A 25,567-nucleotide genomic window follows, 5' to 3' on the forward strand; every position below is an offset into this window, starting at 1 on the left:
GCTCGCTTTCAATAGCTTTGCTGAGAATCTTGATTTGGGGACTTATTCATTGTAGAAGTTTCGGATTCCTTGATTACGTTAATTGAATATTCAACTGTTACTTTTTATTATTAAGACAGTTTCCATCATGTTCCCACTCCATTTCCATCGCCCCTTCCTGTTTTCTGCCCTGACATTCAATTAAGGCCCATTTACAGATGCCAAAAAAAACAACAGAAATCAAAAAGTGCAGTTTAATTTAAAAAATGAAAAATTAAATGGCAATTGGTTGCATTCAAAATTACTCAAATTTGAGAGTCAGCGATCAGATTATTGCTACGGAACAAACATATCCGAAAACGTACGGTGCGAATGCAATTCCAGCAGACTGAATGACGTGACATGTATTTACAATTCCCACCTACAACAATCCCAGGACTACATCAATCGCCTTCAAAGAAATAAAATATCAGGTTTCTCATTATTTAGATACTGCAAATGTATTGCTACAATCACAGTCCTTAAAAACAAACATTTAAGCACATCAGGATCTTCCAAAACACTTCGGATTCAGGAATTATGCCCTTGGGTTGGAGAAGTGCCAATGTTACTATTATTTACGGGTAGGAAAGATGAAATCGCAATTTTTAGGCCACTAGTCCAGAGTCAATTATGGTGAAGTTACTAGAATCTGTTATTAGACCACTGAATGAGCATGCAGACAAATATAAGCTGATCAGAGATTGCCAGCGTGGATTTGTGATGGGTAAGCCATATCTAATGAGACTTGTTGAACTTTTGAAGAAGTAACCAACATGATAGATGAGGGACAAAAACAAGAAATGCTGGAATCACTCAGCAGGTCTGGCAGCATCTGTGGAAAGTGAAGCAGAGTTAACGTTTCGGGTCAGTGACCCTTCTTCGGAAGGGTCCCCTTCCGAAGAAGGGTCACTGACCCGAAACGTTAACTCTGCTTCACTTTCCACAGATGCTGCCAGACCTGCTGAGTGATTCCAGCATTTCTTGTTTTGGTTTCAGATTTCCAGCATCCGCAGTATTTTGCTTTTATGATAGATGAGGGACTGTCCATGGATGTTGTTGGGTGGAATTTCAGAAGGCACTCGACTCAGTTGCATAACAACTTACATTAATATAGAACAATTAACATAGGACAAACTTGATGAAAAGGTTTGGTTTTATGGAACGTCTGTGGGGCAGAGAATTCCAGAATTTAGCTCCAAAGCAGTTGAATACATGGCCGCCATTGGTAGATTAATTAAAATCCCGAAATGCGCAAGACGGTAGAATTGGACGAACACAGATCTGAGGACCGTAAAGCTGGAGGCAGTCAGAGAGAGGAGGGGCAAGGCAACGGAGGAATATGAAAATAAAGGATGAGAATTTTTAACGAGAGGCATTGCTAGACTGGGAGCCAATTTAAGTCAACAAGCGCAGGGGTGATGGGTGAATGAGACCTGGCAGGATTTAGGAACACAGGCAGAGTTTTGGATGATCTCAAATTTACAGAAGGTGGAAATGGGAGGCTGGCCATGAGAGCACTGGAATAGTCAATACTGACGGTAACAAAGGAATGGATGAGAGTTTCAGCAAAAAATGAGCTGAGGGAGGGACGAAGATAGGCAATGTCAAGGAGGTGGAAAGAGAGAGTCTTGATAATGGAATGGATATGCAGACGGAGGTTTGAGGTCAAATGCAGCAACGGTCGTGAATGATTTGTTTCAGCTTCAGACCAGTGGTCAGGGAGAAGGGTAGAATCGTAGCTAGGGGGTGGAGCAGGGTTTTTTTTTAAAATTAATTTCTGGGATGAGTACTGCAGAAGTCCATGTTGTGCTGTTAGGTAGGCCATTCAGGACTTTGACCCAGCAACGGTGAAGGAGCACCGATATAATTCCAAGTCAGGATGGTGGGATCCAAAGACAATGGTTTCGGCCTTCCCAATATTAAGATAGATACAATCTCTGCTCATCCAGTACTGGACATCGGACAAGCGGCAAGACAAATCAGATAGTGGAGGAGTCAAGGGAGGGCATGGTGAGGTAGAGCTGGGTGTCATCAGCGTACATGTAGAAGCAGACATTGGCCGGAATTATACACTGGGCGGACGGGAGCCGGACTCCGATGTAAATGTCGGTGCCGAACCCGCTTCCGCCCAGCCTGGGGATCCGTCCCATATTTTACAGATCCCCAGACTTGAATTGGCCCGAGGCCAGACGTCCATCCACTTGAAGGGGCTGTCTTATGCAGAAAGGTTGAGCAGATTAGGCCTATACTCATTGGAGTGAAGAATGGAGAGGTGATCTTATTGAAACATATAAAGATTCTGAGGGGGCTTGTTAGGTTAGATGCTGAGAGGATGTTTCCTCTCATGGGAGAGGTGGCACAGTGGTTAGCACCGCAGCCTCACAGCTCCAGCGACCCGGGTTCAATTCTGGGTACTGCCTGTGTGGAGTTTGCAAGTTCTCCCCGTGTCTGCGGGGGTTTCCTCCGGGTGCTCCGGTTTCCTCCCACATGCCAAAGACTTGCAGGTTGATAGGTAAATTGGCCATTAGCAATTGCCCCTAGTATAGGTAGGTGGTAGGGAAATATAGGGACAGGTGGGGATGTGGTAGGAACATGGAATTAGTGTAGGATTAGTATAAATGGGTGGTTGATGGTCAGCACAGACACGGTGGGCCGAAGGGCCTGTTTCAGTGCTGTATCTCTAAACTAAACTGGACACAGTTTCAAAATTTCTTCTGAGGGTTATTAATCTTTGGAATTCTCTACCCCAGAAAGCAGTGGAGACTGGGTCTTTGAATCTATTCAAGGCTGAGAGAGACAGATTTTTGATCGACAAGGGAGTCAAGTGTTATGGGGGGGGGGGGGGGGGGGGAAGTTGCAAGCAAGAAAGTAGAGTTAAGTTCATCATCAAATCTGCCATGATCTTACTGAATGGCAGAACAGGCTTAAGGGGCCGAAGGGCCTACTCCTGCTCCCAACTCTTATGCAATTCTGGACATCAACTTTTGGGAAGGTGCCAAGACGTTAGACAGTGCAGAAGAGATTTACTGCAATGGTACCAGGGATGAGGGGCTTCAGTTGCAAGGAAAGACAGGAGAAGCTGGTGTTGTTCTGCTTGAAGAAAAAAAAAGGAGAATTGATAGAAGTGTTCCAAAACCATGCACTATTTTAGTAGAGTCATTAAGGAGAAACTGTTACCACTCGAAGAAGGGTCAGTAACCAGAGAACAAAGATTTAAAGGTGATATGAGGAAACGTTTAAAAAAAAACAGCAGGTTGTTGTGGTCTGAAATGGAGTGCCTGTAAGAGTGGTGGAACAAAATTTCAACAGCAGCGTTCAATCAGAATTGGATAAATACTTGAGGGGAAAATAAATTATATGGCTACGGGGAAACAGCAGGGAAGTGAAATTAATTGGACAGTTCTACCAAGAGCCAGCACAGGCAGCATGTGCTGAATAGCCTCCTTCTATGCTGCGTCACTCTACAGCTCATCTGAAGAAAACTAGTTTGATCTTTAACAGCTATAATCTCTCATTTCAGGTACCATCTTTGCAAATCTTCTTTGCACTTACTTCAGTACTTTCATAGCACTTTTGTAGCTTAGAGACCAGAACTGCACAGTTTAAGTGCACCCTGACTAGAGTTCACTGTACAATTTATACTTCAGAAATAATAAATTCCAGTTGTTTGCCTAGCATTCTTAATTGCTTTACTGACCTGTGACACTGTTTGAATAAATGTGTTCACATGTATCCTTATAGAAACAGAAAATACACAGTACAGAACAGGCCATTCAGCCCAGTGTCTCTGCTGGCAGAGAAAGACTAATCAGCCAATTCCCATTCCAGGTCTTGGTCTGTAGCCTTGTAAATTGACTATATTATAAAATCATTCTGCATTTCTACTCCATTTACTTTTTTTTCCTGTTAGTAATGTTCTTTTGGTAGGAAAGATAGAAACATCACCTTTTATCTATGTTGAAGTTAATTTGCCAGTTGAACTTGCAGACTCTGCAAGTTCTACAACATCTTCTTGTATTATGTTGCTAACTGAGGAAGAATGCAACACCACATCACCTCCCCAACCCTACCAAAGTTTGGTCTAAACTGCAAATTAATAGGGTTACTTGTTCCTAAAATCAAACTTCTTAAATGTAAATCATCAACAGTGATTAAAGCACTTGTCATTGCACAACAGCGCTTTCTACCTTCTTCCAATCTGAATAACTACTCTCTGCTTGCTACTTTTTTTTTTAAAAAGCTATTTTGCTATCCATTTGACTAGCAGTCCCCAGATTCCACCTGATGGAACTTTTGTCATGAGTCTACTGTGCAGTAACTTGGCAAAGGCCTTTTGAAAATCCAATTATCTGACATTTACTGCATTACAACAACTTGCATTTATATGGCACCTTTGACATAGTGAAACTTTCCAAGGTGCTTCACAAAAGTGTGACCAATCAGAATTTGACATCAAGCCAAAGAAAGCAATATCAGGACAGATATAAAGAAGCTTAGTTCAAGGGGGGAGTGGGGTTTAGGGAGGGAACTCCAGAGCTTAGGGCCAAGGCAGTGAAAACAATTAAAAATTAGGGATGTGCAAGATGCCAGAATTGGAGCAGCAAGTTGATGTGAAACGCTTGTAGTGCTGAAGGAGGTTACAGAAATATGGAGAGATAAACGTTACAGGGATTTGAAGACAAGGATGAGAATCAAGTTACTTCTTCAATGAATCCTCTCAGGTTAGTTAGCATAACTTAGCTTCTTGGAACCTTAACTTACATTTTCTGTATTCAGTCGAAGTACCACAGGGCAGCTTTACCAAAATGATATGGGGCCAATGTGGTTAGATTATAAAGGCAAGTTGTACACATTAGTCTTGTACTCCCTTGAGTATAGAAGATTAAGGGGTGATCTAACAGAGGTGTTTAAAGATGATTAAAGCTTTTGATAGAGAGAAACTATTTTCTCTGGTGAGAGAGTCAAGAACGAGAGGGCATAACCATAAAATTAGAGCTAGGGCAGTCTGGAGTGATGCCAAAAAGTACTTCACACAAAAGGGTAGTGCAAATCTGGAACCCCAGCCCCCGCCCCTCAAGCAAGGAACCAAAGTAGGTAAATGGAATTAAGATACAGATCAGCCATGATCTAACTCAATGGCCAAACAGGCTTGAGAGACTGAAAGGAACAGGAGTAGGCCAAAGCAATCAGAATGTAACCTTTCAAAAGCATACTGCTGCCAAGCCACTTAAACAAATTATTTTCATCCTAAGTGTTCGTGGCGTTAAAATTGAATTAAATGCAAGAAAATGGCAATCGTCATTGATTTCAATGGAGGATGGAGCCATGATGATAAAATTCACACCATTTTGGACAAGGTAATGGCAGAACAGTTCCTAGGTTCCCAGCAAGTTATGGCATGGTGCACATAAACAGCATAAATTACTCCTGCCACTTCAGCAGCATCATAATGACATGTGCCATAGATACATGAGCACTATGGTTTAGTTTTCATCAAATTCCGGCCCATCACGTCATTAATAGATTTTTTTTTTTAAGTTTACTGAGAACACACTTCACAATCATAAATGTAAAACAATTGTGGTCCCAAAGACAATGAACTGGAAGATAACGACAGAACGTTTGCATGAACATTCGTTGTGAAGTTAAATTGACGATTATAAATTTTCTGTAGCATAGAGTAATAAAAGATGGACGAGAATTTATTTTCCCTTCTACAAGTGACATGTAGAGAGACAAAGAAAAGTATTACAAACCAGAACAATCCATACTGTTATTTCGTTCTCCCTGAACACAAGGAATATAATTCTTATTCCCAATACTTTCACTCGTAGAAAATCTATTACAAGATTTCTCATGCTGCCAATTCTTCAAAAAAAAAATGTACACAGAAACCATAGCGATCATGTTGATTACTCACCTTATGGGCTGGCACAAGGTTGACAAGAACAGTATCCAAAAGCTCCTGAGAAACCGTGTCCCCTTCACAAACAATGGAACTCATCAGATCCACCATGTGCATGTGAACCTTTTGGTTGTGGCCATTGCTACAATGTATTTAAAAAGACAAAATGCTTAGATTTGAAAAGATGATAAACATATATAAACACACGCATGCTTCTGCAGTAAATCTTGTGACCTCAGTGTCCCAAAGTATTTTATCATGTACTTTTGAAGCATAGTCACTGTTTTAATGGAGGGGAGCAGAAAGTTGTAAATGGTTGTTTTTCCAGACTGCAGGATGGTAGACAATGGTGTTCTCCAAGGGCCAGTGCTAGGACAAGTGGTTTTTTTTTTGATTGTGCGATATACATCACACAATCTCTCAAAACAACAAATGACTTGGATATTGGAATACAGAAAGTAACTTCCAAATTTGTCAATGATACCAAACCTGGAGTTGTGACAGACAGTGAGGACGATTCGAATCAACTGCAATAGGACACAGACAGGCTAGCAGAATGGGCAGACGGAATTTAATGTAGAGAAGTATGAGCTGTTGCATTTTGGCAGAAGGGATAGGGAGAGGCAATACAGACTAAATGGCACAGTGCTAGAGGATACAGGGACAGAGGAAACTGGGGGGGTTCATGTGCATAGATCTGTGAAGGTGGCAGGACATATTACGAATCATTACCCAAGTATATGTGATCTTGGACTTCATAAATAGAAGTATTGAGTACAAAGGCAGGGCAGCTATGTTGAACCTGTATAAAGCTCTGGATAGGCAACAACTGGAGTACTGCATCCAGTTCTGGCCACCACACTTTAGGAAGGACGAGAGTGTCCGAGAGGATGCAGAGATGATTTACCAGAATTGTTCCAGCAATGAGAGATTTTAGTTACAAGGTTAGGTTGAAGAAGCTGGGGTTGTTCAGCTTGCAGCAAAAAAGAGAGGTTGAGGAGAGATCGGATAGAGGTGTACAAAATTATGCCAGGTTTAGATAAGAGACGAAAAAAAGCTATTCCCATTAAATGATGGTACAAGGACGAGCAGACAATGTTATAAGTAAGTCAGTGGGTGACGGATGGAACTGGAGCCATCTTTACGGAGTCTAACATTTAGAGTTAAACATTACAAGTATACACTTCCCAACTCCACCCCATTTTCAGTCAATGTCTCTTTATATCTGTTCAAGTGAAACTTCAATTAATGCCCTGCATCTGCATATAATCTCACAGCTCCAGTGACCCGGGTTCAATTCTGGGTACTGCCTGTGTGGAGTTTGCAAGTTCTCCCTGTGTCTGCGTGGGTTTCCTCCGGGTGCTCCAGTTTCCTCCCACAGCCAAAAGACTTGCAGGTTGATAGGTAAATTGGCCATTATAAATTGCCCCTAGTATAGTTAGGTGGTAGGGGAATATAGGGACAGGTGAGGATGTGGTAGGAATATGGGATTAGTGTAGGATTAGTATAAATGGGTGGTTGATGGTCGGCACAGACTCAGTGGGCCGAAGGGCCTGTTTCAGTGCTGTATATCGAAATCTAAATTAACACAAATTTAAGGTTTTAGACAAGAAATGAGAATGTGAACAACAACTTTTTTTCAGAAAAAAAAACAAACACAGATGTGATGACCTAGAACATCCTTCGCTTCCACCATCCTCAGACAAAGGATCAATGATTTCAAAAGGAAATTAGATGGACTCGAGGAAAAGCAGCTGGCAGGGCTCTGGGGCTAGAGTCAGGCAATGGAGCTGACTGGATTGGTCTACAAATAGCCAGCATGGACTCAATGGGCCAAAATGACCTCCTTCTAAGTCGTAACATGACAGTTCATTTGCACACAGCAAGGTCTCACAAATGGCAATAAGATGACGAGATAATGTTTCTTCTTTTTTTAAAAAAAAAAGTGATGTTGGTAGAGGGATAAATATTGGTCATGACATCACAAACTCCCCTGCTCTTTGGATAGTGCCATGGGATCTTAAACTTGGACTTGAAGAGGGCAGACAATGCCTCAGCTTAACATCTGATCCAATGACACCCATGACAACACCTCAGTACTCCACTAAACCATCAGCCAAGATAGTGTGTTCAAGTTTCTAATGGGTTTGAATCCACAACCTTCTGACTGAGGTCAGAGTGCTTCCACTGATTAATCAATAAAACTTGGTCAGCATTAAGAAAATAATTGACTTCTTACAAATTCTGTTGGAAAGTTTACATTATGGTTCAGTAATCTCAAATTTGAGCTCATTTAGAAAACTGTAGGTTCATAAACTTAAAATTAAAAGAATACAAAAAGGAAAAATAATCTTGTTTCCAACATTACAGTCACAACAGGTAGATTATACCACTACTGGAGTAGTGATTTGCACTGGAGTGCTGACTTGGGTTGCATTAGAGTGCGAGAGTGGAAGTTTGGTAACTGAGGATAATTAAGGGTTAATTTTATCTTAAATCTAATGTCTTTTATTTCGCAGATTAACTGAACAGTTGCTGTTAGGGTTGGAGGTGGTGAGTTTTGGAGCAGCTTTAAACAAGGTTCACTCAGGCTCTGCTTGCAGCTGCACCCTGTTAATTAGAGAAGTGGCTTAAACCAGTTTTCAGGGGGCTAGAGTCAGTCAGTATAAAAGTGAGCCATCTTACAGTGCTGACTTTGTTTGCACCAGAGTGCTGACTTGGGTTGCATTAGAGTGCTATACTGGAAGTTTGGTAACTGAGGAACTTCAGTAAGGAGGGAGTGAGGAGCTCCTTTATTTTCTACCTGTCCTCAGTGAGGGGAGCCGAAAGCTTCCAAAGAGCACAGCTGACTGGGAGAAGACTTGGAGGGCGGAGTTCCAGACAAGTATAAAAAAAAAAATTTACCTCTGGTAAAATAAAAACCTGAAATTGACGTCAAAGGAAAGCTGTGACCTGATTGGCTGGTAGGGATTTTTTTTTAAACTGAAAAAAATAAAACTTCGATAAAAATTGATTAAAACCCTAATTAACTAATAAGTAGTCAATAAACCAGAGGGAGGATATTACTGTGTTTACTTAGCATTTAATATTTATAGTAGGAATCTAGCACTAGGGACCATATAGTTAATTATAACAATTTAATAACGTCCATGTCTCCGTTATAAAGACGTCTGCAAACGCGACATGAAATCGTGTGACATTGATCACAAGTCGTGGGAGTCAGTTGCCAGCATTCGCCAGAGCTGGCGGGCAGCCATAAAGACAGGGCTAAATTGTGGCGAGTCGAAGAGACTCAGTAGTTGGCAGGAAAAAAGACAGAGGCGCAAGGGGAGAGCCAACTGTGCAACAGCCCCAACAAACAAATTTCTCTGCAGCACCTGTGGAAGAGCCTGTCACTCCAGAATTGGCCTTTATAGCCACTCCAGGCGCTGCTTCACAAACCACTGACCACCTCCAGGCGCGTATCCATTGTCTCTCGAGATAAGGAGGCCCAAAAGAACTTAGCATTTAATATTTATAGTAGGAATCTAGCACTAGGGACCATATAGTTAATTATAACAATTTAGTAAGGATTTATTAAGTCTTTATTTATTTTAAATTAATGTATTAATTAGTGCTAGAAACTTCAGTTCGAGGGGTGAAGTGCTTCATCTGAGATGTGGGAGGTCTGTGACGCTTCCAGCGTTCCAAACGACTACTTCTGCAGGAAGTGTACCCAGTTGCAGCTCCTCACAGACCGCATGGATCGGTTGGAGCGACAACTGGATGCACTTAGGAGCATGCAGGTGACAGAAAGCGTCATAGACAGGAGTTTTAGAGAAGTGGTTACACCCAAAGTGCAGGTAGATAGATGGGTGACCGCAAGAAGGGGCAGGCAGTCAGTGCAGGAATACCCTGTGGCTATCCCCCTCTCTAACAAGTATACCATTTTGGATGCTGTTGGGGATGGCCGATCAGGGGAAAACAACAGCAGCCAGAGCAGTGGCACCACGGCTGGCGCTGTTGTTCAGCAGGGAGGGACAAAGCGCAGAAAAGCAATAGTTACAAGGGACTCTGTAGTCAGGGGCACAGATAGGAGTTTCTGTGGACGTGAAAGAGACTCCAGGATGGTAGGCTGCCTCCCTGGTGCCAGGGTTAAGGATGTCTCAGAACTGACAGGGGGCATTCTGAAGGGGTAGGGTGAACAGTTAGAGGTTGTGGTACACATCGGTACCAATAACATAGGCAGGAAGAGTGACGAGGTCCTGTAGGGGAAGTTTAGGGAGTGAGGTAGAAAGTTAAAAGACAGGACATCTAGGGTTGTAATCTCGGGATTACTCCCTGTGCCACGTGCCAGTGAGGCTAGAAACCGGAGGATAGTGCAGCGAAACATGTGGCTGAACATCTAGAGTAGAAGGAAGGGTTTCAGATATCTGGACCATTGGGATCTCTTCAGGGACAGATGGGACCTGTACAAGGAAGGGTTGCATCTAAACTGGAGGGGCACAAATATCCTGGCTGCGAGGTTTGCTAGCGTCACTCGGGAGGGTTTAAACTAGCGTGGCAGGGGGGTGGGAACCAGAGCAGTAGGACAGCAAGTGAAATAAATGAGGGTGAACTAGTAAATAAGGCCAGTAAGACTAAGAGGAAGAGCAGGCAGGGAGATGTTGCGGAGCACAGCGGGACTGGTGGTCTGAAGTGCATTTGTTTCAATGAGAGAAGTATAACAGGTAAGGCAGATGAACTTCGAGCTTGGATTAGTACTTGGAACTATGATGTTGTTGCTATCAGAGACTTGGTTGAGAGAAGGACAGGATTGGCAGCTAAATGTTCCAGGATTCAGAAGCTTCAGGCGGGATATAAAAGGGGTGCGGGAGTTGCATTACTGGTTAAGGAGAATATCACAGCTGTACTGCGGGAGGACACCTCGGAGGGGTCGTGCAGCGAGGCAATATGGGTGGAGCTCAGGAATAGGAAGGGTGCAGTCACAATGTTGGGGGTTTACTACAGGCCTCCCAACAGCCAGCGGGAGGAAGAGGAGCAGATATGTAGACAGATTTTGGAAAGATGTAAAGGTAACAGGGTTGTAGTGGTGGGTGATTTTAACTTCCCCTATATTGACTGGGACTCACTTAGTGCTAGTGACTTAGATGCGGCAGAATTTGTAAGGAGCATCCAGGAGGGCTTCTTGAGAAAATATGTAGATAGTCCAACGAGGGATGGGGCCGTACTGGACCTGGTATGCGGAACAGCTAGTCAAGAGGAAGAAGGAAGCTTAAGGTTGAGGAAGCAAGGATCAGACAGGGCTCTAGAGGGTTACAAGGTAGCCAGGAAGGAACTGAAGAATGGACTTCGGAGAGCTAGAAGGGGACATGAAAAAGTCTTGGCGGGTAGGATTAAGGAAAATCCCAAGGCGTTCTACACTTATGTGAGGAACAAGAGTGAGGGTAGGGCCGATCAGGGATAGTGGAGGGAACTTGTGCCTGGAGTCGGAGGAGGTAGGGGAGCTCCTTAATGAACACTTTGTTTCAGTATTCACTAGTGAGAGGGACCTTGTCGTTTGTGAGGACAGCGTGAAACAGGCGGATATGCTCGAACACGTTGATGTTAAGAAGGAGGATGTGCTGGAAATTTTGAAAGTCATGAAGATAGATAAGTCCCTGGGACCAGACGGGATACACCCGAGGTTATTACGGGAAGCGAGGGAAGAGATTGCTGCGCCTTTGGCGATGATCTTTGCGTCCTCACTGTCCACTGTAGTACCACCAGATGATTGGAGGGTGGCAAATGTTATTCCCTTGTTCAAGAAAGGGAATAGGGATAACCCTGGGAATTACAGAGCAGTCAGTCTTACATCGGTGGTGGGCAAACTATTGGAGAGGATTCTGAGAGACAGGATTTATGATTATTTGGAAAAGCATAGTTTGAATAGAGACAGTCAGCATGGCTTTGTGAGGGGCAGGTTATGCCTCACAAGCCTTATTGAACTGTTTGAAGATGTGACAAAACACGTTGATGAAGGAAGAGCAGTGGATGTGGTGTATATGGATTTTAGCAAGGCGTTTGATAAGGTTCCCCATGGTGGGCTCATTCAGAAAGTAAGGAGGCATGGGATACAGGGAAGTTTGGCTGTCTGGATACAGAATTGGCTGGCCCATAGAAGACAGAGGGTGGTAGTCGATGCAAAGTATTCAGCCTGGAGCTCGGTGACCAGTGATGTTCCGCAGGGATCTGTTCTGGGACCTCTGCTCTTTGTGATTTTTATAAATGACTTGGATGAGGAAGTGGTAGGCTGGGTTAGCAAGTTTGCCAATGATACGAAGGTTGCTGGAGCTGTGGATAGTGTGGAGGGCTGTTGCAGGTTGCAACGGGACCTTGACAGGATGCAGAGCTGGGCTGAGAAGTGGCAGATGGAGTTCAACCTGGAAAAGTGTGAAGTGATTCATTTTGGAAGGTCGAATTTGAATGCAGAACACAGGCTTAAAGACAGGATTCTTGGCACTGTGGAGGAACAGAGGGATCTTGGGGTCCACGTCCATAGATCCCTCAAAGGGGCAGCACAGTGGCACAGTGGTTAGCACTGCAGCCTCACAGCTCCAACGACCCAGGTTCAATTCTGGGTACTGCCTGTGTGGAGTTTGCAAGTTCTCCCTGTGTCTGCGTGGGTTTCCTCCGGGTGCTCCAGTTTCCTCCCACAGCCAAAAGACTTGCAGGTTGATAGGTAAATTGGCCATTATAAATTGTCACTAGTATCGGTAGGTGGTAGGGGAATATAGGGACAGGTGAGGATGTGGTAGGAATATGGGATTAGTGTTAGATTAGTATAAATGGGTGATTAATGGTCGGCACAGACTCGGTGGGCCGAAGGGCCTGTTTCAGTGCTGTATCTCTAAAATCTAAAGTTGTCACCCAAGTTGATAGGGTTGTTAAGAAGGCGTATGGTGTGTTGGCTTTCATTAACAGGGGGATTGAGTTTAAGAGCCGCGAAGTTATGTTGCAGCTCTATAAAGCCCTGGTTAGACCACACTTAGAATATTGTGTTAAGTTCTGGTCGCCTCTTTATGGGAAGGATGTGGAAGCTTTAGAGGGTGCGCAGAGGAGATTTACCAACATGCTGCCTGGACTGGAGGGCATGTCTTAGAAAGAAAGGTTGAGGGAGCTCGGGCTTTTCTCATTGGAGCGAAGAAGGATGAGAGGTGACTTGATAGAGGGGTACAAGATGACGAGAGGCATAGATAGAGTGGATAGCCAGAGACTTTTTCCCAGGGTGGAAAGGGCTATCACCAGCGGGCATAATTTTAAGGTGATTGCAGGAAGGTTTAGGAGAGATGTCAGAGGTAGGTTCTTTACACAGTGGTGGGTGCGTGGAATGCACTGCCAGCGGTGGTAGTAGAAGCAGATACATTAGGGACATTTAAGCAACTCTTGGATAGGTACATGGATGATAGTAGAATGAAGGGTATGTAGGTAGTTTGATCTTAGAGTAGGTTAAAGGCTCAGCACAACATCGTGGGCCGAAGGGCCTGTACTGTGCTATGTTCTGGTGAATGAGCCCGGCTAGGTGGTCGAAGTTTCAGTCGGGGAGCATTTCGGGAACAGCGACCATAATTCCATAAGTTTTAAGGTACTTGTGGATAACAGTAGTCCTCGGGTGAAGGTGCTAAATTGGGGGAAGGCTAATTATAACAATATTAGGCAGGAACTGAAGAATTGAGAGTGGGGGCGGCTGAGGGTAAATCAACATCTGACATGTGGGAGTCTTTCAAACGTCAGCTGATTAGAATCCAGGACCAGCATGTTCCCGTGAGGAAGGAGGATAAGTTTGGCAAGTTTCAGGAATTTTGGATAACGAGGGATATTGTGAGCCTAGTCAAAAAGAAAAAGGAAGCATTCGTAAGGGCTGGAAGGCTAGGAACAGACGAATCCCTTGAGGAATATAAAGACAGTAGGAAGGAATTTAAGCAAGGAGTCAGGAGGGCTACAAGGGGTCATGAAAAGTCATTGGCAAACAGGATTAAGGAAAATCCCAAGGCTTTTTATACGTATATAAAGAGCAAGAGGGCAACTAGGGAAAGGGTTGGCCCACTCAAGGACAGAGAAGGGAATCTACATGTGGAGCCAGAGGAAATGGCGAGGTACTAAATGAGTACTTTATATTTACCAAAGAGAAGGACTTGGTGGATGATGAGCCTAGGGAAGGGAGTGTAGATAGTCTCAGTCATCTCATTATCAAAAAGGAGGTGGTGTTGGGTGTCTTGCAAAGCATTAAGGTAGATAGGTCCCCAGGGCCTGATGGGATCTACCCCAGAATACTGAAGGAGGCAAGGGAAGAAATTGCTGGGGCCTTGACAGAAATCTTTGCATCCTCATTGGCTACAGGTGAGGTCCCAGAGGAATGGAGAATAGCCAATATTGTTCCTTTGTTTAAGAAGGGTAGCAAGATAATCCAGGAACTTATAGGCCAGTAGAGCCTGACATCATTGGTAGGGAAATTATTAGAGAGGATTCTTCGGGACAGGATTTACTCTCATTTGGAAACAAACAAACTTATTAGCGAGAGGCAGCATGGTTTTGTGAAGGGGAGGTCGTGTCTCACTAATTTGATTGAGTTTTTTGAGGAAGTGACGAAGATGATTGATGAAGGAAGGGCAGTGGATGTTATCTATATGGACTTCAGTAAAGCCTTTGACAAGGTCCCTCATGGCAGACTGGTACAAATGGTGAAGTCACACGGGATCAGAGGGGAGCTGGCAAGATGGATACAGAACTGGCTCAGTCATAGAAGACAGAGGGTAGCAGTGGAAGGGTGCTTTTCTGAATGGAGGGATGTGACTAGTGGTGTTCCGCAGGGATCAGTGCTGGGACCATTGCTCTATATTAAATATAATTTGGAGGAAAATGTAGCTGGTCTGATTGGTAAGTTTGCAGACGACACAAAGGTTGGTGGTGTTGCGGATAGTGATGAGGATTGTCAGAGGATACAGCAGGATATAGATCGGTTGGAGACTTGGGCGGAGAAATGGCAGATGGAGTTTAATCCAGACAAATGTGAGGTAATGCATTTTGGAAGGTATACAGTAAATGGCAGAACCCTTAGGAGTATTGACAGGCAGAGAGATCTGGGTGTACAGGTCCACAGGTCACTGAAAATGGCAACGCAGATGGATAAGGTAGTCAAGAAGGCATACGGCATGCTTGCATTCATCGGTCGGGGTACAGAGTATAAAAATTGGCAAGTCATGCTGCAGCTGTACAGAACGTTGGTTAGGCCACACTTGGAATATTGCATGCAATTCTGGTCGCCACACTACCAGAAGGACGTGGAGGCTTTGGAGAGGGTACAGAGGAGCTTTACCAGGATGTTGCCTGGTCTGAAGGACATTAGCTGAGGGCAGGTTGGATAAACTCAGATTGTTTTCACTGGAACGACGGAGGTGGAGGGGTGACATGATAGAGGTTTACAAAGTTATGAGTGGAATGGACAGAGTGGATAGTCAGAAGCTTTTTCCCAGGGTGGAAGAGTCAGTTACTAGGGGACATAGGTTTAAGGTGAGGGGGGCAAAATTTAGAGGGGATGTGCGAGGCAAGTTCTTTACACAGAGGGTGGTGAGTGCCTGGAACTTGCTGCCGGGGAAGGTGGTGGAAGCAGGTACAATAGCGACGTTTAAGAGGCATCTTGACAAATACATGAATAGGATGGGAATAGAGGGATATGGTCCCCGGCAGTGCAGAAAGTTTTATTTTAGGCAGGCATCAAGATCGGCGCAGGCTTGGAGGGCCGAATGGCCTGTTCCTGTGCTGTACTGTTCTTTGTACTGGTGTATGTTGGTCCCCTTTCACTCTAAGTGAGAAATACTAAAAAAGAAACTCTAACAGATCCTATAGACAACAGCTTGTGATGCTGCTGCTGTGTTCTCTACAAAGGGAAGCATTAGATCACAATCACAATTTTCAAAAAAATTACATGAAATAAATCTTTTGTTTTTAAATAAGTACACTAACTCAATGTGAAAGACAAGGAAAAAAGCAAAGACAAAAGATTTGGGGCAATTAAACTGATGCCAGTCGCTTTTCGTATTCATTAAAATTAGTTCGTTGCATTAATATGTTGATATCATATACATTTTGAGCGTATGGTCAAAGTAGCATCACTTCCAATTTCCACTAAATGGATTTAGCGACGACTGCACATACTGAATTTTACACCAGACATATCTAGCAAAGTAAATTTGACCAAAAAAAATTGACTTGATAGACGCACCTCCTACTAAATTTGTTCTATTTTTAATCTCCCAGAAATGCATTACGGATGTTATAAATATGAAATTTAAGTACTGTAGGCCTTTTCAAGTACTTTAATAATTGTTTTCACATGACGTGGGTGTCACTGGCTAGGTCAACATTTATCGATGAAAGGTCACAGACCTGAAACGTTGACTCTGCTCCTCTCTCCACAGATGCTGCCTAATCTGAGTATTTCCAGCACTTTGTTTTTATTTATTGTTCATTCTTCATGGCCCTTAAGGTGGTGGTGGTGGTTTGCCTTCATGAACTGCTGCAGTCAGTCTGGCGTTGGAACACCCACAGTGCTGTTAGGAAGGGAGTTCCAGGATCTTGATCCAGCGAAAGTAAAGGATATAGTTCCAAGTCAGGATGATGTGTGGCTTGGAAGGGAACTTGCAGATGGTGGTGTTCCCATACATCTGGTGCCCTGGTCTTTCTAGGTGGGAGAGTTCACAGGTTTGGAAAGTGTGGTCAAAAGGAGCCTTGGCGAGTTGCTGCAGTGCATCTTGTAGATTGTACACACTGCTACCACTGTACATTGGTGGAAGAGGGAGTGAATGTTGAAGGTGGTAAATGGGGTGCCAATTAAGTGGGCTGCTTTGTCCTGGATGGTGTTGAGCTTCTTGTGTTGTTGGAGCTGCACCCATTCAGGCAAGTGGAGAGTATTCCATCATACTCCTGACTTGTGCCTTGTAGATGGTGGCCAGGCACTGGGGAGTCAGGAGGTGAATTGCCACAGAATTGCCAGCCTCTGCCCTGCTCTTGTAGCTGTTCCAATTCAGTTACTGGTCAATGCTAGCCCCGAGGATGTTGATAATGGGGGATTGAGCAATGGTAATGCCATTGGATGTTAAGGGGAGAGATGGTGGAATTCTCTCGTTAGAGATGGCCAATGCCCGGCACATGTGTGACACGAATGTTACGTGGCACCTATCAGCCCACACCGGATTACACACACACACACCTTGGTTCAGGGTTTACTTGGTTACTTGGAGTGTGATGGAGCGGGCTTTCTCCCCAGGGTCTATGTCTGTAGCAACATTAGACCTGGGATGTTCCGCAGTCGCAGACAGGGTTCTACACTTGCTGTATTACACAGATCGATAGCCCCACTGGGGCCCTGCACAGATCAGCTCTCAAAGTTTGTCTGTGTAACAGAAACTCCAAGCTTTCACACAGATTGGGGAGACTGTCTCCTTTTCACTTCAAATGAGATCCAAGTCAAAGAATCCCAATCTCTCTCTGGTTTTACTGTTTCAATGTTTACCTTCTGGAGGTTCATCTCCACTCCAAGATGACTTTAAATGTCTTGCTAAATGAGAGCAATACCAGATAATTTACCTCAACTGTTCAGGGCATTGTTCTGGATGAGAGCTATTCAGATGTGCGTCTCCACTTCAATGCCTTGGAATGTGAGGTATTTCAATGCAAATTGCGGTGGCCATCTCAGCTACCAGTTTTTTTTTTAATAAGTCGAATGTAGGATTCCAGCTTTTCTTTTTAAAAAAGTTTAATGCAAGTTTCCAACTGATTAATTAAAAAGCATCTTTCAGCATAGCACGTTTTGATGACAGACTGCTTCAGTATCTGAGTCGTCACAAATGGTACTGAACATTGCACGATGATTAGTTAACATCCCCACTTTTGACCTTATGATGGAGGGAAGGTCACTTGTGAAGCAGCTGAAGATGGTTGGGCCTTGGACACTACTTTGAGGAACTCCTGCACTGATGTCCTGGGACAGAGGTAATTAACCTCCAACAACCACAACCATCTTCTTTTGTGCTAGGTATGACTCCAACCAGCAGAGAGCTTCACCACCCCCACCAACCCCCACTCCGATTCCCATTGACTCCAGTTTTGCTGGGGCTCCTGGATGCCATAATCAGTCAAATGCTGCCTTGATATCAAAGACAATCATTCTCACTTCACCACTGGAGTTGAGCTCTTTTGTCCATGTTTGGACCAAGGTTGTAATGAGGTGAGAAACTGAGTGGCCTTGGCGTAAACCAAACAGTGTCAGCGAACAGGTTATTGCTGACTAAGTGTAGTGTGACAGCACTGTCGACAATCCCTTCCATCACTTTACTGATGATAGATGGATAGAGGTAATTGGCCGGATTGGATTTGTCCTGCTTTTTGTGGACAGGACGTACCTGGGCAATTTTCTAGATTGTCTGGTAGATGCCAGTGTTGTAGTTGTACTGGAACAGCTTGGCTAGGGACGCGGCCAATTCTGGAGCACATGTTCAGTACTATTGCCGGAATGTCGTTAGGGCCCATAGCCTTTGCAGTATCCAGTGCCTTCAGCCGGTTCTTGATATCACGCGGAATGAATCGAATTGGCTGAAGACTGGCCTCTGTGATGCTGGAGACCTCAGCAGGAGGCAGAGATGGATCATCCATTCAGCACTTCTGGCTGAAGATGGTCACAAATGCTTCAGCCTTGTCTTTTGCACTGATGTGCTGGGCTCAACCATCATTGAGGATGGAAATATTAATGGAGCCGCCTCCTCCTATTAGTCGTTTAATTGTCCACAACTGGATATGGCAGGACTGTAGGGCTTAGACAGAGGGGTAATGGAAGAGCGCAAGTGCTGCACAAAAAAATACAAGTAAAGATCAACAGATTTCAAATTAGCTTGCTTTTTCTCAAATAGATATTAAGCATACAAATCAAATCATTTCAAGCACTTCCAAGGATTCAAAATGGCTGTTAAGCCCAGCTTTTCACCTGTTCACAACAGAATGAAGATGGCCTGATGCTGTACCAATTACCTGTCAAATCCCAAAACAAGACTTAACCAAAATTTGTAAAAAAAAATACTGCGAATAATCATCTACTTCCAAGGTGGGGCAAAGTTATATCCAGAACATTGTCAGATAGTCAAGTGGCAGCAGTTTCAAACAAAACATCATGGGATACAATTTCTTATCCTATTAAATGATAGTGGTTTTGTCAGAGGGGGTTTTAGCCATCCCAGGACATTTGGTGCAACTTGGTACATTCTGATCTTAAATTACATGGCAATAGAGTAAACCATATTGCAAAAACTAGTCCCATCATTTTCAGCACTATTTAAGTCAACTATATGGTTTGATCTTCAACAATTGGTTGCTTCTTTTCCTCGAGTGCAAGCTCATCTTGTTCTGCATTCCAGTGAACAAAACGAGGTTTGCGCTGGCTGGCATGGAAAGCTTCATAATTCATTTTGCCCTTCTGTTCCATTACACCCATCAATCTGTGGTTAACACCAGGGGTCTCCTTCTGCTCAATTGCCACAGCTGTTTTGCTCAGCTTGTAAGAATTCTCCTTTCCACTCTGCTTCAATTCTGGTGGTACAGTTCATAGGTCTTTAAAAGAGAAAAATGACTTTTTCTCCTCCAATCAAATCCTAATGATCCTCAAAAAGAACTTTCCTGCATTCTGCTCTACTATTGTGCAGAGGATCATCATACTTGAAGATGACCTTCAGCTTTCAAAATAGGAGAATTATCATGAAGGCAGTAATTTGAAAACAACTCTCCATGCTGCCATTTTGATTTCTTACTATCTTTCATTCTGCTTGGAAAATTATTCCCCATGTTTTCACTGCAGCTCAAACTGGGTTAAATAGCTCAGCAACAAAATTAAATGCTTAATTTATTTCTTGATTTGTGTTGTGTTAATAAAGTTTAGCTGTGTTCTCAATAGGATGCTAAATTTGTTTTAATAACTCAAATATTAGAGGGGGAGCAGTGGAGGGGAAAGAGAAAGCAATGTGTTTTTCATGCATCAATCTTGCCTCACATAACTCTACATATATTCCTTTATTTTAACCTAATTTTCTCCTGACCTGAACTGACAATGTTTCCAACTGTTCGTTTCTAAAAAAAAAAAGCTCTTCTCGCACTCTCTTGGTCAGGATCCACAAAAAGAAAAACTAATTCTTTCACTTCTAACTTCTCCTTGCTGCACTCATTACCTTTTCTATTTCAGCCCTTGCTATATCAGTGCTTCTCTGTACTTGCTCTTCCTTCACCCAGGACACCCATACACCATCCAATAGATAGTTCCTCTCATCTATGCAGTCTCATTACATGGAGTAGGTGCAAAAGATTTGAAGAGAAAATAGCCTGCTTTCATGGTTCATGGGTATTGTGGGTGTGGAGACGAATAAAAGCAGCAAAGTAAAGAAAAGAATGAAGAATTAAAATAAAATTGCAATCAATTGAGGATTACGAACATATACACACAAAGCACACAAAAACAAAACTGGACACCTAGATCCATTATTGACTATGGAAGGCTATGACATATCCACAATAGTACATATGACAGCTTGGATGCGGACAAAAGCTTACCAGTTGAAAACATCAGAACGAAGGGCAAAAGATGCAAGAATGTTCTCGGGGGTTGGATTAAGAATGAATTCTTATGGATAGAGTTAAGGAAGATGGAGGGGTTAAGTACAATTTGTGGAGGAGAGAGAGAATTCTGTCAACAGGTTAGATAGATGAACAAGAACAGGGCAGTCATATTAGGTGACTGGAATAAGTTCCATCAATGGCATGGGTGGTAAGAGGGTTGAGGTCTTGCAGGCAGATTTTAGACAGCTAGGAAAAAGATTAATAAGTAGGGTCTCAAAAGGTAATCTTCAGATTGCACCCAGTGCCACATGCTAGAGAGTAGAAACATTGGAGGATAGAGCAAATGAATGCATGGCGAGAGAGATGGTGCAGGAGAGGCAGCTTTAGACTCTTGGGGCATTGGGACCAGTTATGGGGGAGATGAGTCCTGTACCGGCCAGAGTGGTTGCACCTCAGAGCTGGGACCAAATGCCCTCGCGGGGATGTTCATTAGTGTTGTGGGGGAGGATTTAAAGTAATTGGTCAGGAGGACAGCCACCAGGAGGTAGCATTAGAAAGCGGACACAAGGTATATAAAAGGGTTGGCAGAGACAGACAGCTCTAGAGTAAAGAAATACTACGCTATTAGGTGGAATCAGACAAAAGAATATATAAAAGTCTAAAATAAGTTTACAGTGCATGTATGGAAACACGAAGCATGGAATCATGAAGCATGGTAAACAATCTTGGAGAGCTACAGGCGCAGATAGTGACAAGGGAATATGATGTGGTGATAAGAGAGCTGGTTTCAAAAAAGGCAAGACTGAGTACTAAATACTCCTGGATACAAAAAAAGTGCTGAGTAAAGATAAGGAACGAAAGAAATGAGGGAATGGGGGATGGCAATATTCATTGAGAATATTGCAGTGCTGGAGAATGCCGTGGACACATCAAGGACAGAATCCATTTGATGATAATTAGAAACAACAGAGGTGCCATAACACTACTGGGTCTATTCTATAGGCCACCAACACGTGGGAAGAAATAGAGGAGCAAATTTTCACAGAAATTACAGAGGTACAAGAACTGTTGAGTGGTGATAATGGGGGGGGCTGCAATTATCCTAATGTAGACTAGAATAATAGTGCAAAGGGTAAAGAGGGGGATGAATTTCTGAAGTATCTTCAGGAGAACTTTCTTGATTAGCACGTTTCCAATCCACAAGGAAGGCACTTTTGCTGGATCTTGTTTTGGGGAATGATTTGAGTCAAGTGGATCAAGTGTCAGTAGGCGAACATTTAGGAAATACCACAGTATCATAAGGATTATATTAGTTATGGCAAATCAAGTAAATATAATTAATTGGAGCAGGGCCAATTTCAATGAGTAGAGAATGGATCTGTCCCAGGTCAACTGGAATCGAAGATTGGGAGACAAAACTAATTGGAAAAAAAAAAATGGGTTGCTTTTACAAGAGGAGATGGTTCGGGTACAGTCCAGGTACAAGAAAACCCTATATGCCAAATGAGAAATATTAATTTTCAGTTGGAAACTTAAATTAGACTTTTCATGGATAAAATCCTACAGTAATTTTTTTAAACTAGCAGCCAAGACGGCCACTGCAATTTGCATCTTAAATACCAGGAGCTTGAACTGCAGACAGAAATCTGAGAAGCCCTGAACCCAGAACAATGGCTTGCTCCTAGTAACTGAATTACTTAGGGTTGCTTCATTCGCACGACAGCCAAGGCCATCCTGACACATGGAAAGAGCAAAGCCCGGAGTGTAAATATTGGCTTCATGGAACATGTGGAGCCAATTCCGAACCTTGTATCTCATTAAAAACAAAAGGGGATTGAGGGAACTATGTTACCGTCTATCCATCTCTGCAAAAACAGGAGTTTTGTTACAGTCACAGAAGACAAGCGGTAACTGAGACTGCAGCAGCAGAGAAAGCTGCGCGCTTCCCTTTCTCTCTCCCCACACAGAAAATGTCAAGTTTGAAAACCATCTGCAACTGTGGACCCTCCAAGCCGACAAATTGCTACAGCCAGTGACCAGGGGAAGAGAGCCAACTACAATTCTACCTTCAAAAAAAACCTTGAGCAAAGCAGGCCAACCACAAAGTGCACTTCGACCAGCAGGACTTCAATAACACTGCTTCAACTGAGGACTACCGGTTCATCCACTTTACAGACCATTTATTCCGGACTTTAATCCAGTCACCAAATCTATTTTTCCCCTCTGTAATCTATTTGTGTGAGATTCTCATGTGAATGTGAGCGTGAACGTGTAGTGTATGTTTTTTCAGTATTTTTAAATTGGGGTTAGAGTGTTAAGAATAAAAACTTACTTCTTGCTAGTTTAAACTCAAGAAAACCTGTCCGACTGGTTCTTTGATGATCACAGTAAAAGGAAAAAAGGTAAAACACTCAGGTGGTAAGCACAATCATTGTTTATAAGGAATAAACTCTGCTGGGGTCAAAACAGTGCATGGGCAAGGGGGAGCCTGACACCCCCTCTTCACCTGGCCGTAACAATTTCCACAAGGGGACAAACTGTAGGTGAAACAAAGCCAGAGCTCCCTAGATAAAAGAAAGAGACAGAGAATAAGATGGAAGCAGAAAAAGGAAGCACGTGACAAATGTCAGGTCAATAATGCAAATGGGAACAAGGCGGAATACAGAACGTTCAGGAAGGAAGTGAAAAAGAAAAGAGCAAAGAGTATGAGAACAGACTAGCAAACATAAAATGGAATCCAAAAGTCTTCTATTGGGATATAGAAGTAGGCACGTAGTAAGAGGAGGGGTGGCCCTGATTAATAACCAAAAAGGAGACTTATGCATGGAGGCTCCCCTTTCTCTCCGTCTCTGGTTTGACTGCAACGGGGTTTATTCTTTTAACAGTGATTTAACCCATCACCTCAGTGAGCAACTGCTCCTGTTACTCCAATACAAATGAACCAGACAGGTTTTCTTGAGTTGAAACAAAAAAAGAATGTAAGTTTATTAACCTCATCACCCTAAACAAGTTAAAATTACTAAAATACAACCACTAATGCATCCACGAGCACATACATGACACACACACACAAAGAAACAGAGTTGGGAGGTTGGAGTAGAGTCCTTAATAAAAATGGAACTTAAATACAGAAGTGTAGTCATAGTGTCCTTAGATGAAATTGAAGTCTTGAAATCCTCGCTGGCCCACGTACAATTCGGGCTTACTTCTCTGGTTCTGGAAGGCTAACGAGAGGCTTCATCCATCCTCTTTTTCTGATGGTGAGCATCTGTAGATTTGAGGTTTAACTGCAGCTAAAGCTCTCCTCGGACTTTGGGGGGGTGGGGGAGTGGACAACAGTGTCTGCTTTCTCAAACACAATTCACAAACTCTCAGGAGTTGCACAGGTAGTCATGCTGTGACCACCTCTGTTTGAAACAGCACTTTCTGGGAGGACCTTTGAAATTCAAGGCTGTGCAGACGTACTTAGTAGGGCGGAGGGGGGGTTTGGCTCTTTCAAAAAGTCAATGGGTGTTGATGGCTTTTGACAACCAACATTGACAAAACCATTCCAGGTAATTGAATCAGGGGAGCACCCCCATTGTTCTGGCTAGGCTGGGTAATTACCCACCCGTGTCTCCAGTTGGCCTTTGGCTTCTTATATGCAAATTGTGTGTGGCCATCTTTACTGCTTTGTTCTGCTTTTTAAAAGATACTTGTAATCATGTCCAGTAAAACATCTCAGGCATGTACCATACAATAAAAATTAATATTTTCCATTTGACATATGGGTTTTCTGTCACACATGTTTAACTAAGTTGTTTGAGTCTTTCAGGGAGATAAGAGAGTGTTGATGAGGGCAATGCAGTTGATCTTTACATGGATTTCCAAAGGGCTTTTGATAAAGTACCAGTGAAGTTGAAGCCTATGGAATAAGAGAGACAGTGGTATCATCGATATAAAGTTGGTTAAAGGAAGGAAACAGTGAAGTGAACAGTTTGTTTTTCAGACTGGAGGAAGGTATACAGTTGGGTTCCCCAAGGGTTGTCATCAGGACCACGGCTTTTCATTTTACGTGGACACTTGGACTTGGATGCACAGGGCACAAATGCAATATCTGCAGATGACACAAAACTTGGAAATGCAGTAAACTGTGAGGAGAACAATGACAAATTTCAAGAAGACAAAGATAATGTAGATAAGTGCAAAGCAAAACACAGAGGAAGAGAAAAAAAAGAGGGAGGACGACGGAGGAGGAGAGGCAATGTAAGCTGAAGGATACAGTACTAAATAGGGTGCAAGAGCAGAGAGAGACCTGGCATATACGCGCTCAAATCATTAAAGGCAGCAGGGCAGGTTGAGAAAGCATTTGAAAAAAAGCTTACGGGATCCTGGGCTTTATAAACCGAAGCAGAGTACAAAAGCACAGAAGTTATGAAGAACCTTCATATAACATTGATTTGGCCACAGATGGAATGCGTCCAATTGAACACAGCACTTTAGGAAGAATGTGAAGGCATTAGTGAGGGTGCAGAAAAGATTCACGAGAATAGTTCCAGTTTCAGTTGCATGAATAGATTGGAGAAGCTGGGCCTGTTCTCATAAGAGTCATCGAGTTATATTGTGTCTGTACCGGCCATCAAGCACCTAATTATTTTAATCCCATTTTCCAGCACTTGGCCCATAGTCTTGTATGCTATGGCATTTCAAGTGCTCATCTAAATACTTCTTCAATGTTGGGAGGGTTCCTGCTTCTCCCACTTCTTCAAGCAGTGCGTTCCAGATTCCAATCACCCTCTGGGTGAAAACATTTTTCCTCAAATCCCCTCTAAACCTCCTGCCCCTTACCTTAAATCTATGCCCCCTGGTTGTTGACCCCTCTGCTAAGGAAACAAAGTTTCTTCCTATCTACCCTATCTATGCCCCTCATAATTTTGTATACTTAAATCATACCCCTCCTCCACCTTCTCTGCTCGAGGAAAAGAACCCGAGCCTACCCAGTCTCTCTTCATAACTGAAATTCTCAAGCCCAGGCAACATCCTGGTGAA

General features: G+C 43.2%; 1 protein-coding gene across 3 annotated transcripts in view; it reads right to left on the reverse strand.

The window, feature by feature from the left end:
- The window catches only part of pds5b (PDS5 cohesin associated factor B), a 261,787-nt gene that overhangs the window by 163,448 nt on the left and 72,772 nt on the right, over positions 1-25,567 (reverse strand). For all 3 annotated transcript variants that reach the window (XM_068033499.1, XM_068033498.1, XM_068033500.1), the window contains exon 6: positions 5,942-6,068. In XM_068033499.1, the coding sequence (XP_067889600.1) occupies positions 5,942-6,068 (127 nt within the window). The remainder of the gene's footprint in view (positions 1-5,941; positions 6,069-25,567) is intronic.

This window comes from Heterodontus francisci, chromosome 6, assembly GCF_036365525.1.
Source record: "Heterodontus francisci isolate sHetFra1 chromosome 6, sHetFra1.hap1, whole genome shotgun sequence".
In the NCBI taxonomy this organism is placed as follows: Eukaryota; Metazoa; Chordata; class Chondrichthyes; order Heterodontiformes; family Heterodontidae; genus Heterodontus; species Heterodontus francisci.